We start from the raw sequence: 17,426 nt of genomic DNA on the forward strand, positions 1-17,426 counted from the left end.
GTTTAGAAGCTATAGTGTGAAGTCCTAGGGTTCCTCTGAGTCACCTGTGGGTGGCTGCTGGGGAGGGCACAGGAGGGGTGTCTTCATGGGCCCAGCCTGGGCTTTCCACACCTCTTCCCTTTGGCTCCTTTCAGCCGGAACAGTTCTGTCTTTTGTGTTTTATACTTGAAGAAATTGTTCAGCAATTGAAAGGAAAACTTTGAAGACACCGGACCAGATGATCTTTAGGCTTTCTTCTAGCTCACTGAGGAATTAGAATTTTTCTTCTAAATATCAAAATGTATGATCTGACAGTATACGCCAGTACAATGCAAGGAAGATAATTTTCTTCCTTTTCCAGGCATCCCTTCTGAGCCCCATAGAATAAAAACATCTGTCCTTCTGGAAATTCTGGGAAGGGAGAAGACTTTCAGCCTTCCTTTCAGCCCCTTCCCAACAGAAAAGGGGACTTATTTGATTGCATAATTGAGGGAAGGTAACTGACTTTGTGTGGCTCAGCCTCCCCTCCCCTGCCCGCCACGCTTTCTTCCCATCAGCCCCACTCTGCCTGCAGGCAGGGCTTGTTCTTTGCCCCTTGTGGCAATTGAACAGGGCAGGCCGCCTCTGCTTTGGGGAAAGCCTGCAGTTTGGGGTGGGTGTGGGGAAGCAGGATGCCTTGATTGTGACCTCAGGTACTAGCTACATCTTCTGATCCAGCTTTACTAGTTACAAAGCTGATGGATTGATCCTGGTGTGACTCCTGCATCCATTCCTCAGTAAATTTTGAAACTTTTGGGGTGAGGAAAAATGGAGGAAATTTTCTTGGAAAAACTGGAATAAACTTAAGTCCTTATTCTTTCACCATTAATTCTTGATTTCCCCTGTGTAGAGAACACCCTCCTCCCCCATCTCTTGACCTGTGTAACAGTGGCTTCCCTGTCTAGGTTAAGTCCCTGTCCTGTGATATGCATCTTCTCTCCTTACTGCCTCTCTTGTTCTGGGCTGTGCCTACAGCTGGCGCACAATGAGTTGCACCTTGGGTTAACGATTACTCACTCTTATTACTGATTACACTCTTCTGTCCTGGTATCTCATGTTTGCTTATATCATCTCCGCCGTTCACTTGAATTCACAGCCTTGAGAACTACCGTCAGCAGATCTGGTCTTCACAAGAAAGCTGGGAGTTCAGCTCTGGTTGACAGGAGCAGTCGGCTCAGCCAGTGCTCTGTGCTCAGACATGCCCAGCCCTTTCATCTCAGGATCCCCTTTCGCTGCTCCAGCACAAGCAGATGTGTCTGCCAGTTGCAAGCTGTCAGAGAGCTGTGCAGCCCGGCATGAAGCTTGCAGCTCCAGGATGAAGCCCCTGCCATCCCTTTGTCTCTCTACATCTCTCTTTTGCAGACTCCGCGTGGCACTTGCCCTCAGAGCAGCGAGCCCTTCTCAGACTGGTTCGAGGTGTCCACCAGAGCCCCTCTGTGGGTCCGTCTTCATCTCTGCACCTGGGTCCAGGGTGAGGGCAGATCCTTTGCCTTTCCTCAGCTGCACTGCTGCTGTGTTTCTGTCTCAGCTTGTCTCCAGTGGTAGGGCATGATACGTTTCAAGATGTTCCCCCTGCCCTTCTCTTCCTGCCCCCTACCGGTATTCCAGTCCCATTGGTGGGTGAAATTTATTCCAGCTGACCGAGGCGGTGGGCTTAACGCACTGGAGCTGATGTGGGCCAGCCTTGTTCCGAGAGCAGGTGCTGCTGTCCCGAACCACCATACATTGGGTCCTGCTCTTTCCATTGAAGTCACCAAGTCAGCACATCCCTTAGCGTAGAGGGACACTGAGCCCCTGGTGGCTCCCCCACAGGCTGCGTCTCAACTCTGTGCCTTCCCTCCTGTGGGATGCGCTGCCTCAAGTGCCCGTTCCCACCCTCGGAGTTGGACGGCAAGAACAGGGGGTCATTGATTTAGAGGACAAGGGAGAAGGTGGTCCTCAAGGAACTCCAGGGCCTGGTGCTGTTGTCCATGGCTCTCTTCTCTCCCTGGGTTGCTGTGTGGTGTGGGAGGGGCCCCTGTGCACAAAGAGCCAGGGACTACGTGGACAAGAAAGAAATACAATTGGGATGATCTTTCTCGTGTACCCCTCAATTCACACCACATGAGCGTACATCTGTTCGGTGGAACACAAAGGAGACTGCCCATCCCAGGATTTTTCCCACCCTCACCTCCCTCAAACACTGTGATTCATCTCTTGCCGAGAGACACTGCCATTCGATATCTTGTGATAACCTTTAATGAAAAATAATAAAAACGAATATATGTATGTATATGCATGACTGGGACATTGTGCTGTACACCAGTAATTGACACATTGCAACTGACTATACTTCAATAAAAAATTAATTAAAAATAAATAAAAGGCAAGCGCCTGATAGATCACAGGCATGTGGTCCAAGTCCAGGCTGGATCCAGATCGGAGGAAGCAGATCTTGGGTCTGGAAGCCTGGCTGGGGGTCTCTTGGGCAGTTCAGTCTGCACCTCAGGGAGGTCTGAGGGAAGACAGATCTCAGTCAACTGCAGGGCCTCCACCTTGGTAAGGAGGAGGGGACGAGGTCAGTCCCTCAGCCCATCGAGCTGGAGTTGAGGCCAAGGCTCTGGTTGACGTGGGAGCTGTGTCCCAAGGTCTGGGCAGTTCTGAAACTGACCGACTTCCATATTTTCATCTTGAGCTCAGACCCCACATCTCAGGTCCAGGTGTGTGTCTCCAGCGGCCTCCTTCCCTTTCCACGTGGCTGCTAGGTCTCCAGGTACTTCAGATACCACCTTTGGAAAACTCAGCTCTCATCTCAATTTTCAATTCCACCAACACCAGCCCCCCAGTAAGATTTCTCCACATCTACCCTCCTCTCATACAGTGGCCCTAGCGTCTAGCCATTTGCTTAAGCAAGAATCCTGGCAGTGACCTTCCTCTTCTCCGTGTGCAAAGTAGTAGCAAGCACTGTCATTTCGTTTCTACCCTAAAGTTCAAATACACCCAATTCTCTGCCACCAACTAGTTCAAGGTCCTGTTATGTTTAAACTGGAAGTCTTCCTAGAATCTAGACTCGTTTCCCATTTCTACTCCTTTCTATTTTGATCCATTTTCCAGAAAGCAGTCAATCTTTCAAAAATGTAATTGGAATAACTGTTTAACTGGTGCTCCTTTGCTTAAAACCTATCAGTGCCTTCTCAATGCAGTTGAAACAGAATCCAAATGTATTTCTTCCTGTTTCCTACAAAACCAAATGCTGCAAGATCTGGCCCCTGTTGCCCTCACCCATATCCTTCCTCCCTCCCTGCACCACTACACTGGTTTCCTTTCTGTTATTTGAACTTGTCTGTTGCTTTCCCATTCAGAACCTTCATCCAGTATTCCATCACCTGGGTCATTCTCCCCTCACTCCCCTCCCCGCCCCGTTCCTCTCATCACTGAGGTCTTTAATTCATTGTCACCTCCTCCCAGAGGCCTTGCCTCTTCCCCAGTGGAACTGGGTCAGCTCTTTCTGATTTTCTCCTTCTTTGCACCCTCTTATTTCCTTCTTGCTGCTTATCACAATGCATAGTTCTGTATTTGTTTAGTGCTTTAATTCACTAAGTTCCAGGAGGGTGGAACTTAGTTTTTTGTTCAGCATCTAGTCCAGGTCCTTGTATTCAATGAATATCTGTTACATGACTGAATTATTTAAGCCAGCGTGGGTCAGGGTGAGCAGGATGGAGATGCTGATGCAGAAGTTGGGTCTATCTGCCAGCAGAGTTAATGCAGTGGGCAAACCCCAGACCGCCCTGCCCTTGGGGAGGGGGCTTTGAACACTCTGCTCCTGGTTCAGAGGGCTGGGTGGAGCTGGGTGCACTGGGAAGTCACATGCCTTGAGCACCTGCCACTTGACAAGACAAAGCAAGGAACAGGTGAAAACTAGTGATATCAGGGCCTTTAGCATCTTCGGTGGCCTTTTTCACTGGGCTCCGGACAAGTCACTGAAAGTCTGAAACATTCGTCATTACAAGAGCAAGGTTCTTGAAGGGTATCAGATAATCGTGGGAAATATACCCGACTTACCCGTGTATTCGATGGGGAGGGGCAGGAAGAAGTATCCAGTCCCCATTTGGGTCACTGTAGGACCCCTGTACCTTGTATATTGTTAAAGTCATCAGACTGCAGTTTAGGGGAATGCACTCACGTGGAATATGCATGTGGAATATTTAGAAGGTACACGATAGCTACTACCACCTCCATTCCTGCTAATACTATCAGACACACCTTACGACAGTGCTGGCCAGATTGCAGACAGAAAGCCATTGATCTGTCATTTTTGTTGAATATATTAGCAAAAACGTGGCTAAAATAATGCTCTGAATCAGGCTCTATTATACTTCCAGCCTATGGATCAGGACTCTGAAACACAGAGAGGTTAGGTTATTTGCCCAAGTTCTTGCTGCCAGAAAGTACCATATTCTCACTGTAAACCCAGGTTATTTGGTGTGTGATCTTAACATTACATATAAATTTAACATCCCCCCCATCCCATACAATCCTGGAAGTTCATTAAATTCCTTCAAAAAACACATAAGCATATCCACAACCATCTGAAGATGGTTATGAAAAATACACTTTACTTTTACTGTTAAAAAGAAAAATAGATTATGGAAGTCTAAAAAAATTCTAACTGTAAGAAAACATTGAAAATATGGCAGATTATGAATATGAAAAAAATTATCTCTAATCCTACCAACCAGTATTAACCACTATTAATATTTTAGTGTATTTCCTCTAAGGTTTTTTTCTCTGTATGTATGTGCATAGATTATTTGAAGCTATTATGTCTTTTTACCCATTTACAGTTGTATATTAATATTTTACTTTATATCATAACATTTTCTCACGTTTTAATCATTCTTCCACAATCTGCCTTTTATAAGGTTATTAATATTTGATTATATAAATGTATGCTAATTCAATTGTTTCCTTATCATCATATATTTAAGTTGTTTCTGATTATTTTTAAGTGTGCTTTTCATAAATAGTACATAGCTGCTCGGGGTTGATTTATGTCCCCTTCAAAGATATGTTGAAATTCTAACTCCTGGAAATAAGATCTTTAGAGACATATTGGAGTTAAGATGAAGGCATACTGGATTAGCGTTGGTCCTAAATCTACAGCTTGGTGTCCTTATAAGGAGAGGGAGATTTAGGAACAGAGTCACACACGCAGAAGGAAGACGGCCACGTGGAGATGGAAGCGGGAATTAGAGTGACAGGACTGCAGGTGAGGGGCGGTCAAGGGTTGCAGGAAGCTAGAAAGAGGCAAGGACGGGTTCTCCCCCGACAGGGTCGACACCTTGCCGGCCTCCAGAACTGTGAGGGAATAATACATTTCTGTTGTTTTCAGCCACCCAATTTGTGGCGGTTTTTTCCCAGCAGCCCCAGGAAACAAATACAGTAGTCATATTTTGATTTTTGATCAAATTTAAATTTTTCCTTAAAAACGTTGGAGAGGGCTGGCAGAGTTGGTTAGAGCACAGTGGTAGAGCGCATGTTTAGCATGTATAAGGTCCTGGGTTCAATCCCCAGTACTTCCATTAAAAAAAAAATTGGAGGGCTGAATCTAATTTCCACTTATTACTATCATTAATATATTTAGTCTAATGTCTTTGCCTTATTTGATGTTTTTATATACTTCCTTGTGTTACCTTTTTTTTTTTTTTTTTGGTGTTTTAATTTGCTGATCTCTTCTCCAGTGTTTTGAAACATGTATATTCTATTACCTTTACGTTTTTTCAAAGCCATTCTTGACTTATATTTTTCAAATTGTCAAAGTTAAGACTGAAACAACGGTATTTGAATTGCCTCTGCTTGAGCTTAGGAGTTGAGAAAATTTACTTTTTCCCCTCTTTTCCATTTTGTAGCTCTTAAAATAAAACTCTTAGTATAATTCTGGCTCTTTGATGTGTTGAGAATTGTATCCGTTTCTTTGCTCTTAGGAGGCAGTCAGATATTTGTTGGATGACTGAGTTAATAAATTAGGTTCATGATTGAATATTTTTGTGGGGAGATGTAGGTGGAGAACCTTCCTTTCACACACACACACACACACACATTTTTTAGAAATAGATATAGATGTGAAATTCCACACTTAGAAGTCACCATGCCTTAAACCCTGGCTAAAGAAGAATTTCACACGTCATTCCAAAGATTTCACATATTTTAATTTTGGAAATAAAGCTTGATATTTCATCTTTAAAAAATATGGTGATAACACCTCACATTTCCTGAGCAAGTACCATGCTGCAGTGCTAGTGTTTATTTGGTGTATGATAGCATGTCTCTGCTTTATAGGTGAGGAGCCTGGAGCATTTCTTAGTTGTGCACATGGAGGGCACATTTATGTATTTTTCTCCCAATTCATAATAGACTTAAAATTATAGTGTGCCTCTCTGTTCTACTGAAGGAACAACTTGCTTTTTTCTTGCCTTATTTGTCTGGTTGGATGAATTGGTTAAATACATGCAACACTATCACATCGGCGATCCCAGCATCGTGTCTGTACCCATGTTGTAAGATGTACTAGCCTACCTAGACCTTCTCCCCTTGTTTACCACCATGGCTTTCTGGATTTCCGTCTCTGGCTGAAATAGAATATTGGAGAGGTGTGAGGAAGGTTGGCGTATCTCACTCTAGCTCGACTATCTCCTAATCATGGCCCATTTTCTTAGATTTGGACATCGTCTCTTGCTATTGGTTTTAGGTGTGGTGTTACTTTTGACTGTGTTTTCACGGAGAGAAGGCAGTGGAATGGCACTAGTGGCTGTTACCAAACATTGTTTTGAAAGAAAAATCTGTACCGATATGATTGTGTGAGCCTCTTCAGTCTGTTTGCTAAAGGGCTGCCTAGAGATCTTTATAAAAGGCATAGGTCATATCATCCCCTTCTTCAAGCCCCTGAATGTTCTTCCTATTCAGTTAATCAAATTATCATGGAATATTTGATCTTCTTGAAAACCTCATGTCTGCCTGGGTCTCCAGCCTCATTCCTCACACCGTTCTCCAACCCTCTGTGCTTTGACTAGTGGTATTCCCGTCTGCCTGGTACATCTTTTCTTTTAAGAATGTCTCGAGACATTCCTTGAGCTTATTTAAAAGGCTGAATCAATCACTGATCTCCGTTCCCCTCTCCTTCAGCTCCTACTCCACTCCCTTCCAGGATTGTTTATGGTTTAAACAGAATAATCTGGGAGTCCCCTGGTCAGCTGCCTGGATTCCTAATGTCAGCCCAGAGAGGCTGCACATCTCTGGGGAAACGATTTCTCCCTTTGGGTGTCTCACTTTTAACCTCTGGAAAACAGGTGGACCTGGTTCGCTCAGTTGTGTTGCATGAAATCCGACCATTAAGTGGCAGAAAAGCAGTGTTGTTTCTCCCTTCCTGAATGCTCTAATTAGTTTCCGTGGAAATGATTTCGTTGTCGCTAACAGTATCACGGGCTCCTGTGTGACACTGTAGCAAGTACACGTCAGCTGTTAAGAAACAAAGATCTTGCTTTCCTACTAGAGACATATGGTTAAAACCACAACAACAACAATCACAAAAAGTGTCAAAAGGATATGTTGCCCCCACAGAAAAAATTCAGGAGAGTTAGTTTCAAGTCGTATCTCACTGACTTTTCCTTGAAGTATCCATCTCATAAACACCGAAGGGCACCAATTTGATTTTTTTTTTTAATTTGATGTTAAGACATCAGTTACTTCAGCAACAGGGAGATGGATAGAATACATTAGGGAGTGAGAAGCAGTCTTTTGCTGTTGTCACTTGGGAGAACGAAAAGTATAAGAAGAGCTCAGGCAAAAGAGAAAAAAAAAATCCATTTCTAATTGCAGTGCAACCCACAAGCTCGCACACCCTATAACGAGAAAGTTCCTTGTGAGCTGCCAAAATCTGCCATCCAATCTGTCTGGTAGTTGATTTCGCTATTACATTTTGATGTGCCCTTGACAAGTTTCAGCACACAAAAACTCAACACCTCCTCCTGAGCCCCTTTGGTACCAGAAAGATCATGGAGGGATGACAGAGGCCTGGGCTGGGCTCCTCATTATTCACAGAGCTGGGTTGTTGATAAACAGAACAGACTGTCACCAGAGCAAATGCTCAGCCACACCAAGCAGCTCCCCTCTCTTGCCTGTCATTTAAGTATCTCTCGACTCTACCTTGTCCTGCGTTCTGTGCTTCGTGCACACAAAGACCCAGTCCCAGTGCCTGAGAACTGTCCTTAGGGGTTTAAACATGTGGACAAACAACTCGCTTTTCTTCTGATAATTCTGATGCGTTGTGCCACCACTTGGGGTCTGTAGCAGCTGGTGTTTTTGAAACCATCTTTACACGTCACCGTGATCTCCTTGGCCCCAGCAATAGCTGCAGGCCACTCTCAGTCCCCTAGCCCATCCTCCCAGATTGGCTCCTGCACCAGGACTCAAGTGGGAAAACAGAAGGGATTCAATATTACTATTAATTTCATGAAATGTATCATTAACCTCAGAAGAACATAAGGGAAAGGCAATAAAAACGACCCGTGCCACGGTGCCCGCGCCAATAGGATGCTCCCCTCTCCGTCTCTCATTTCCATTCACTGGTGTTAACGTGATATAAACGTTCTGGCTGAGTTTTATCTGAAAGATCATAACCTGCTCCTCGGGGGTAAAACGTTGCTTTCAGCATGGTGCTTAGCTACAGAACTGCAAAGCAGAATTCCGTCCTACACCCGGGGCAAAGTATGAGTTTGCATAGTATTAGTTTGCATACTTACCCACTGGTAACCCTGAATGTTAGAAGGAGATGGATTACCAAGGCAATTCCGGGATGCCCGCTAACCCCAGGGCCTGTGATCAACCCCATCTTGATTTTGTTGACTCAAGATGATGATAATATGCCACAATATGGACTATTTTTGGTGGAGTGATGGGTAGGCAGTGGTGAATCATAAAGGTACAATTTGCTACAGTCACAAAAATGCATGTCAGGGGTACATTTCATGAAATGCCTTTAACTACAGCGGTCAACTTTTCTGAGACATCTGAAGAATACTTTCAGATCCATGTATACGTTTAATTTCTTGTATTCTCTTGTGCTCTACTACTGACATTTTAGGTTACAGGCTACGTATAACCTGTCTCATTGTATTTGCCAAAAATGTATTACTTTTAGAAAAATAAGTTAACAAAGGACAGAAGGAAAAGAGAAAGGAAGAGTCAAGAGAGTTGACATTTGTAGAACAGCCACACAGTTTCATGAGCATTAGGCGTTTTACATATGCTATATAATTTAACGTAATAACCAGAACATGGAGCTCTTCTAGACAGTGATCATTCCCATTTCCCAGATAAGGAAAAGATAAAGAAAGATTAAGTAACATTCCCAAAGGCACACAGCGAGTAAATTAAAATCCAGGTCAGTCAGATGCCAAAACCATGCTTCTTTTCACAGCATCTTTTCTTTTTTAAAAGAGACAAGACAGTCTGAACACCTAGATTTGACCCTGACACACCCAAACCCCCAGAACAAATGTGCACCTCAAAGGGACATTTGAAAATTTGCCTCAATTGGTCGAGAACTGATAGCAACTACTCATGGATATAGTACTGATAATTCCATTTGAAACAAGAAACAAATATATTCACCAGCTCGAGGGGGCCTGTTTCCATTTGAGATTAGCCGGAATTCCTAGGTTACTCTCTCTTGTTTTAAAAATACAATTAAACCAACTGTCCTAAGAAAACTCTTCCTTCTGTTCCACATATAACCAATTCCAGATGTGAAACCGCTTCCCTACAATAATTGGTTGGTGTTTTACTTTTGACTGGTTTGACCTTTCTTAAAACCTCCTCCTCTCTCAAACTTGTTTAGATGCTCATTTCCAGACTGAAATCAAATTTGGACCCTAACGTGGGGGATGTCTGCAAACTGAAAATTCCCATTTAATTCACACGCTGCTCTCGAAACATTAGAACTTGCAGGGAAGGAAGGAATGATGATCTCCCAAGGACCAAAGGAGCCAGCCCCACTCTGGTGTGTTCCTGTGACTTAGCCCCTCTTCCAGGCGAGACCCTCGACTGGGGCTTTCTTGGCTTGGAGTCATTTTGCTGCAGTTAACATTTAGTTCACACATCATTAGGTGAAGCCCCGGTTACAAAGACACACTGCTCTTGTCATAGCAGAAGTATGCTGCATGCACCTGCAGTTTGAAGTTTTTGTTGAGGGAATAGACCAAAATGAATGAAGAGATTGAAACCATTTACTTTCTTTTGTGACTCCACCTGCTGTGGTATATTTTTGTTGGACAGGATCACTAGAGGTGTGTTTATGGCTTTAGGGAAAGGATACATTAGGGGTTACATGGTTTTAAGGCTATTTTTTTCTTTAAAGCTATAAATCAAATTTCCATGAAAATAGTTATAGGTATACATATAGCTGCTACAGACTTCGTGTATGTGTATATGTGTGTTTATACTTTTTTCCCTTTGGCGAGCCAGGAAGGAATCAATTCCTTTTTTGGTGTGGGGAAATTAGGTTTATTCATTTTTATTTTATATATTTTTTTTTAGTGGAGGGACTGGGGATTGAACCCAGGACCTCTTGGATGCTGAGCACACACCACCACTGAGCTATACCCTCCCCTCTAGGGATCATTCCCTTTGTTGCTGTCAGCCCGGGAGTAATTTGGTCACGGCAGTGCTGTGTCAGTACTCTGTCCGTGCTGCATGTGACCTTGACAATAAGGTCAGAATGAAGCCTAGCCTACCATTTTCATAAACTTACAGTTATCAGATTCTGCCCTAAGTGTCTTTCAGGAGACTGTATTCTATATCAAGTGTTCAGTTAGGGCCTGGCACATTTTAATTCGTAATCTCACCAAGTAGATTTTATAATCCCCATTTTCTACAGGAAGGACCCGAGGTCAAAGGAGACAGGTGACTGGTGAAGCTCTTGTAGCTCCTAAGTGATAGAGCTGGGAGGAGGTCCTCGGTCTGCTGACACCAGACCCAGTGATCAGCTACACAACAGCACCATTGTTAGAACCTCTATGCCCTGCATGGCAGTCAGACACATTGTCCCTCTACAATGTGCATCAGGTCTCCAGTTAACCCATACATGACTTCTGCATTCCTTCTATGTGGCATGTCTGGTATTTACCTTCAGAATTTATGAAGTATCACCTCTGTACTGAGGAACCTCAACTCACTGAGATGGAAACAGAAAATGGTCTTGATTTTTACCCATCACCTCTGTCGTGTTGGACCCCTCTCCTACTTTCCCATCTCTTAACATCATATCGGGATGACTCCAAACATCTCCGGTTATTTTAATATTAACCTAATCCCACCCTCAGTTGAAAGCCTTCTCTTTCTCCTATCAAAGGCTAGACTTCTCCCTCAGAGTGGAGGGGTGGGAGTTACCTGGTTCTGATTTATCTTCTTCCCATCCTCTTCAAGACTTAGCTCCTTATCTGTTTGGGTCGGGGAGGAGGAACAGCAGAGGCAAATATCTTATCTCTCTGTCTTTTTTTCAACTCTAGAGAGGTAAAATTGACAAATAAGACTATAATATATTTAAAGTGTACAACATGATGATGTGCTGTATGTATACACTGTGGAAGGATTCCCACCACTGAATTAATTCACACGTCCATCACCGCACATATTTACCTCTTTCCTCAGTTGACTTTGGGTGAGGGGTACCAACGTGCCCTCCTTCTTCCTAGGTGCACTGTGCTGCTCATGAAGCCAACAGCCACCTCTCTGCTCTTCTTAGTCCCCTCCTTGCATAAGCTAGGGAGGGACGGTGTGTGGAGTAATGGTAGGGGGGTAGTAGGGACACTTAGTAAGTTTTTGAAGAGGTCTCTGGATTCAGTTATGAGACACTTGACAGGTACACATTGGTTAAAGTAGCATTCGCTGCTGTAACAAATAAACCCTGACATATTAATGGCTTATTCAACACAAGTCTATGTTGTCCTCACATAAAGCCCCCTAATCAGAAGAGTCACTGTGTTGAGTCATTCAGGCTGAGGAAGGCTCCCCCACAGTGTAACCCGAGGCCTGCAGTGTCACCCTGCCCTGTGCATCCAGCCCGAGGAAGGGATAAGACCAAAGCACAGGAAGGAAGTATTTGTGGGCCAGCCGGAAGTGACATGCCTCACTCCTGTTCCCACTTCACTGGCCAGAGGGTGGTGGCTGGGAAATGTCAGTCCCAGGTTGGGAAGCTGCGTCTCATTCCACTGTAAGGAAAGAGAGTGTGAACCTTGGAAGACAGCTAGTCGCTGCTGTCATAGGATGGCATTCACAGATCCAGCGTGGCACACGTGTGAAGCGTGACACACGTGAGGAGAGCGCAGCCGAGTGCTCTGCAGGTATTGGACCACATTCCTTTACTGTCTAGCAGCCACGAGGTGCCCCTGGCTTGCCCGTCACTGAATGTGCCAACCCAAGGCCGGTCCCATCCGCCCTCACATCCTCGGTCCCCTTCAGAACTCGTCACCTTGCACTTCTGCTGCTGCTTGTAAGCATCGCAGTCCTGCCCCACCTGCCGTGCTCTCCCTGCTCACTCTCCAAACCTCCCCATCAGGATCTCTCACCGTCAGCTACTCCTACAGCCTCAACCTTTTCTTGGAAAGTTCCCTTCCCTTTCTTGCTCTCCCCGTAACCCAACCTGCCTGCCTGCTAGCACCCTGCCTTCCAGCAGGGCCAGAAGGCCAGGTAGTATCACTTTTCTCTAGTGTCTGCTTCTCAGTGGTCTTTCCTTCTTCTGTCTTTGCCATGCATGTCATCGGACTTTATTACCCATGGCCCTTCCTGTCGTCGTCTGCTGGCCTCCCGGCCTCTCTTATCTGTGGAAGATGCCGGTGTTTGGGTCATTGTCTCACCCTTGACCACTTTTCCTTTCATTTTGAGCAATTTCCACGTCTAAGCAGATAATTCCAACAGTACCCAGGGTTCTTTGTTCTTTGATCTCTTTGGCTTCCATGATCCCTACCACCACACATTGGCGACTCACCCAGGCAGTGATACCCACTTCAGATAGACAGGACGTGCCACTTCAGAAAATGTGCATTCATAGAAACAGCCTAGAATGACCATCACCTCTAGAATGTCTAGCTCACTCACTCAGTTCTGCCTTTCTAAGAACTCTCTCCCTGGTCTTTACTGTATCTCTTTTCAGCTGGTCACCATTCTCCTTGTGCCCCCACCTTATCTGCCCACTTGCCTGGATCCCACTGCCCAGCAGTCTGTCATTGCTCGCAATCTCATGTTCCTTATTCCTCTCTCCTTTCGTTGTACTTGACTGGCAAAAACCCAAGTCTGGTTAAATCCAACTGTCTACTTATGTCACACCTGTTTCTGTGAAGCTAAACATTGTTAGTGAAAAAACATGTAACTTTACTGACTGGACTCACTTCAAATTTATGACCAAAAATCTCAAATGGGCAGTAGTCTTGATTTCCATATATAGAAAATAGGAAGATTGTGGATACTTTAAATGATGTTAATAACATTTCCATATAATTTCCCCAAAATGGCAAAATGCCCGAGTGTGTCTCCAATACTGCAGCAAAGAATCACTGCCCTCTTTTGTAAAGATGTAGAATTGGCCTGTGTTATTGCTTTTGTGAGTTTAATTTTTAATTAAGGATAAATCTTTTAAAAATAACATTTCTTTCCACCTATTAATATGATACATATAAATCAAGAAATTTGAAAAATTTGTGAGAAAAGAAAGTTATGTAAAATGATTATTTTTAAAGCCATCAAGAGAAAATTATTTTTGACCTTTTTGGTGTAATGAATTTATATGTATTTGGTTACTTAAAGGTCTTTCTTAGAGAAGGTCTTCTGTGAGTGGGGTTGTCTCTGGTACATGTGTTCTTTAATTAATCCATACCATAGCCATGACCAGTAATCCATTTCTAGCATTCTGCCCACCTGCTGGTTATGCCTCAGGTACATACAAGGCTTGGAATAAGAGGACTTCAAGTCCACTCAGCCTTAAGCATAGGAAACATATCAGGTAGAACCTTGCTGTTCAAAGTGTGATCTATGGGCTGTTGGCATGGGCATCATTTGGAAGTTTGTTAGAAAATTATCTCCCACCAAAATTCGTATATGAAATCCTAACCCCCGAGGACTCAGACTGTGACCTTATTTGGAGTAGGGTTTCTACGGGGTTAATCAAGTTAAAATGAGGTAATTAAGGTAGGTCCTAATTTAATAAGACTGGTGTCCTCATAAAGGGGGAAATTTATAACACCGAGAGACGTGTGTAGGGGGGAGATGGAATCTACAAGCTAAGTCAAGAGGTCCGAAACAGGTCTTTCCCTCAGAGCTCTCAGATAGAGCCAGCCCTGCCGACGCCTAGATTTTCAACTTCTAGACGCCAAGATCTGAATAAATGTCTTTTGTTTGAGGCGCTCTGCTTGTGGTACTTTGTTACAGTGGCCCTAGCAAACTAATGCCCGCTGTAGAGCCGTGAATCAGAGTCCTCATTTTAACAGAATCGTCAAGTGATTTTTTTTTATGCCTGTTAAACTTTAGGAACATGGAGTTAGAATTCTTTCAAGAGCGAGTAAGGGAAAGCCCAACTCAACAGTCACCAACAGTAAAGAGGATGGATCGTAGTGGTTCTCAGCCTTGGAGGAGCGTTAGAATCACCTCGGGAGCTTTTAAAAATTACAAATGCCGGGGTCTTAGCTCGGAACACTTCAATGGGACGGGTCCCAGGTATCAGTAAGCTTCCCAGAAGAATCTAATGGATAACTAGGGATGAGAATGACTGATTTATTGACTTATGTAACTGAAAATCCTACATGGTTTGGGCCCTGGGTGTGGTGAATCAGAGCTTGGACTTTGAGTCTCTGTTCTTCATATGTTTTTTTGTCCTCAGATGCCTTTCTTCAAGGTCACAGAGCTGCCACTGGCAGCAGCTGTGGCTGTGTTCTTCCTTAGTCACCTTCAGAGGAGGGGGAGGGAACTTTGCTTTAGTCTGACTGGGCCAACTTATGACATTGTCCATGAACTATGGCTGAAGCCTGAAAGTCACTAGGTGTTAAATGGTTTAAGCCTGGCTTATGCAGCCCATTCCCAAATCATTAGTGATGGTGAGGGCAGAGGGGCAACTGTAAATGACTTAGACCAAAGGAGGCTTACTTCTGGAGCTAAAGGTGGGTTATTCCCTTCCAAACTGCTTTTACAGAGTAAGAGAGGGTTATGTGAAATCTCTCTGTCTTAATTCAATCCATTTTAACGTTCTATGTGCCAATAAATACATAAATACAGTAAATAGGAAAGAATGAAGGAAGAAAGGGAGGGAGGGAGGGAGGAGCTCTGCTGAAAGAGAGTTAAATGAAGCCAACACAGAAGGTTTAAATAAGATCCAGAATTTCATAACATAATATTCAGATTGTGTAGGTTTCTATCACTCATCATACCAAGAACTAGAGATATCTCAAATTTGATGAAAGAAGACAACCAGTAGTTGCCAAAACTGAGATGACAAAGATGCTGGAATGATCTGACAAATATTTTAAAGTAAACACAATTAAAATACTCAAACTAGCTATTACGAAGTGCTTGAAACGAATGAAAAAAAATAGAAAATCTAAGCAAAGAAATAGGAAGTCTCAGCAAAGATGCAGAAGATATAAAAAAAGAACCCAATAGACATTTCAGAACTAAAACTAATAAACGGTTTTAAAAATAAACACAACTTGATGGATGGATTCAACAGCAGAGTGGAGGGGGCAGAGAAAAGAATCAATAAACTTTGAGGGTGAACAACAGAAATCACCTCATATGAACAGCAGAGAGAGAAAAGACGGAGGTGGGGGAAGTGAACAGAGTATCAGGGACCTGTGGGATTTGACACTCCTGTCACTGGTATCCTGGAAGGACAGAATAAAAAGGGTGGGGCTGAAAAAGTACTGGAAGAAACAATGACTAAAAACTTCCCAAATTTGGCAAAAGACGTAAATGTAGACATTTAAGAAATTGAGCAAATCCTGAAGAAAAACCCAAAGAAATCCACGCCAAAACATAATCATCATTCTGAAAACTTCTGAAAACTAAAGACATAGAAAAAAAATCTTTAAAGAAACCATAGAAAACTTACACTTTACCTATAGAGAAAACAACAATTCAAATGTCAGAAGATTTCTTGTCAGAAATCATAGAAGTCAAGAAAGAATTGGCACAATAAGTTTTAAGTACTGAAAAAAAAAAAAAGAATCATCAACCCAGAGCCCTATATATCCTTCAGGAATGAAGGGAAAATGAAGATAATTTTCAGATGAAGAAAACTTAAGAGAATTTGTCACTAGCAGACCTACTCTAAAATAATGGCTAAAGGACTCTCCCTAAATAAAAGTGAAAGGGGAAAGAGAGAAGGGGAATCTTGGAATGTAGGAGGGAAGAAAGAACACAGTAAGTAAAAATATAGGTAAATACAATAGACTTCTCTTGAATTTTTGAAATTATGTTTGAATGTTAAAGCAAAAATTCAGACGCTAGTGTAGTTCTAAATGCACATAGAGGAACTATTTAAGACAATTATAAATAAAGGAGCATAAAGACGTTAAGAGAGGTAAGCTTTTTACACTTTATTTAAACTGGTAAAATGGCAATACCTGTGGGCAGTTAAAATAGTGTAATACTTAGGACAACCACTTAAAAATAGCTATATGAAGAGATACAATTAAAAACACTATATCTAAACCAAAACAGAACTTTTTAAAAAAGTATGCAAGTAACACACAGGAAGGCAGAAGAAAAAAGAGAAAAACAGAAAACACAAAATGGTAGACTCAGGTCCTAAAATATAAAAAAAACTACATTATAGGTAAGTGATCAAAATATACCAATTAAAATAAAGATAAGCAGAGCAGATTAAAAAAATATAATTGTCTACAAGAAACTCACTTCAAATGTATAAAAATTGGTAGGTTGAAAGTAAAAGAATTGACAAAGATATTTTGAAAACATTAACCAAACAAAAGAAAAAGTGACTATATTAATATCCAATAATATCAACTTCAGAGCAAAGTTAATTATCAGGGCAGAGGTTGGTATTATATAATGATAAGTGGGCATATATATCAAGAAGAGATAGCAAATTCTAAATATGTAAGCAGCCAACAACAGAGTGCAAAATATGTGATTTAAAACTGATGGAACTGAAAAAGAGAAATACTCAAATCCATAATTATAGTAGATTTCAACACTCCTTTCTCAGTACCCAGTAGAACAGCTGGACAGAAAACAAGCAAGGAAATAGAAGAACACAACAACACCATCAACTAATAGTATTTACTGACACCCCACAATAGCAGAATACATATTCTTTCCAAGTGTCCACAGAACATAACAGCAACACAGAACATTCCCTGGATCAG

General features: G+C 42.7%; 1 protein-coding gene across 12 annotated transcripts in view; it reads left to right on the top strand.

Moving 5' to 3' along the window:
- Positions 1-17,426, top strand: part of SUGCT (succinyl-CoA:glutarate-CoA transferase) — a 622,782-nt gene that overhangs the window by 376,047 nt on the left and 229,309 nt on the right. Inside the window, exon 13 of one of the 12 annotated variants that reach the window (XM_032484268.1) lies at positions 1,381-2,285. The exons of the other annotated variants lie outside the window; for them this stretch is intronic. Within the exon in view, the coding sequence (XP_032340159.1) occupies positions 1,381-1,563 (183 nt within the window). The 3' untranslated portion in view covers positions 1,564-2,285. Of the gene's footprint in view, positions 1-1,380; positions 2,286-17,426 lie in introns of those variants that run through there. 12 annotated transcript variants of the gene reach the window in all.

This window comes from Camelus ferus, chromosome 7 (assembly GCF_009834535.1).
Source record: "Camelus ferus isolate YT-003-E chromosome 7, BCGSAC_Cfer_1.0, whole genome shotgun sequence".
NCBI classification, from domain to species: domain Eukaryota; kingdom Metazoa; phylum Chordata; class Mammalia; order Artiodactyla; family Camelidae; genus Camelus; species Camelus ferus.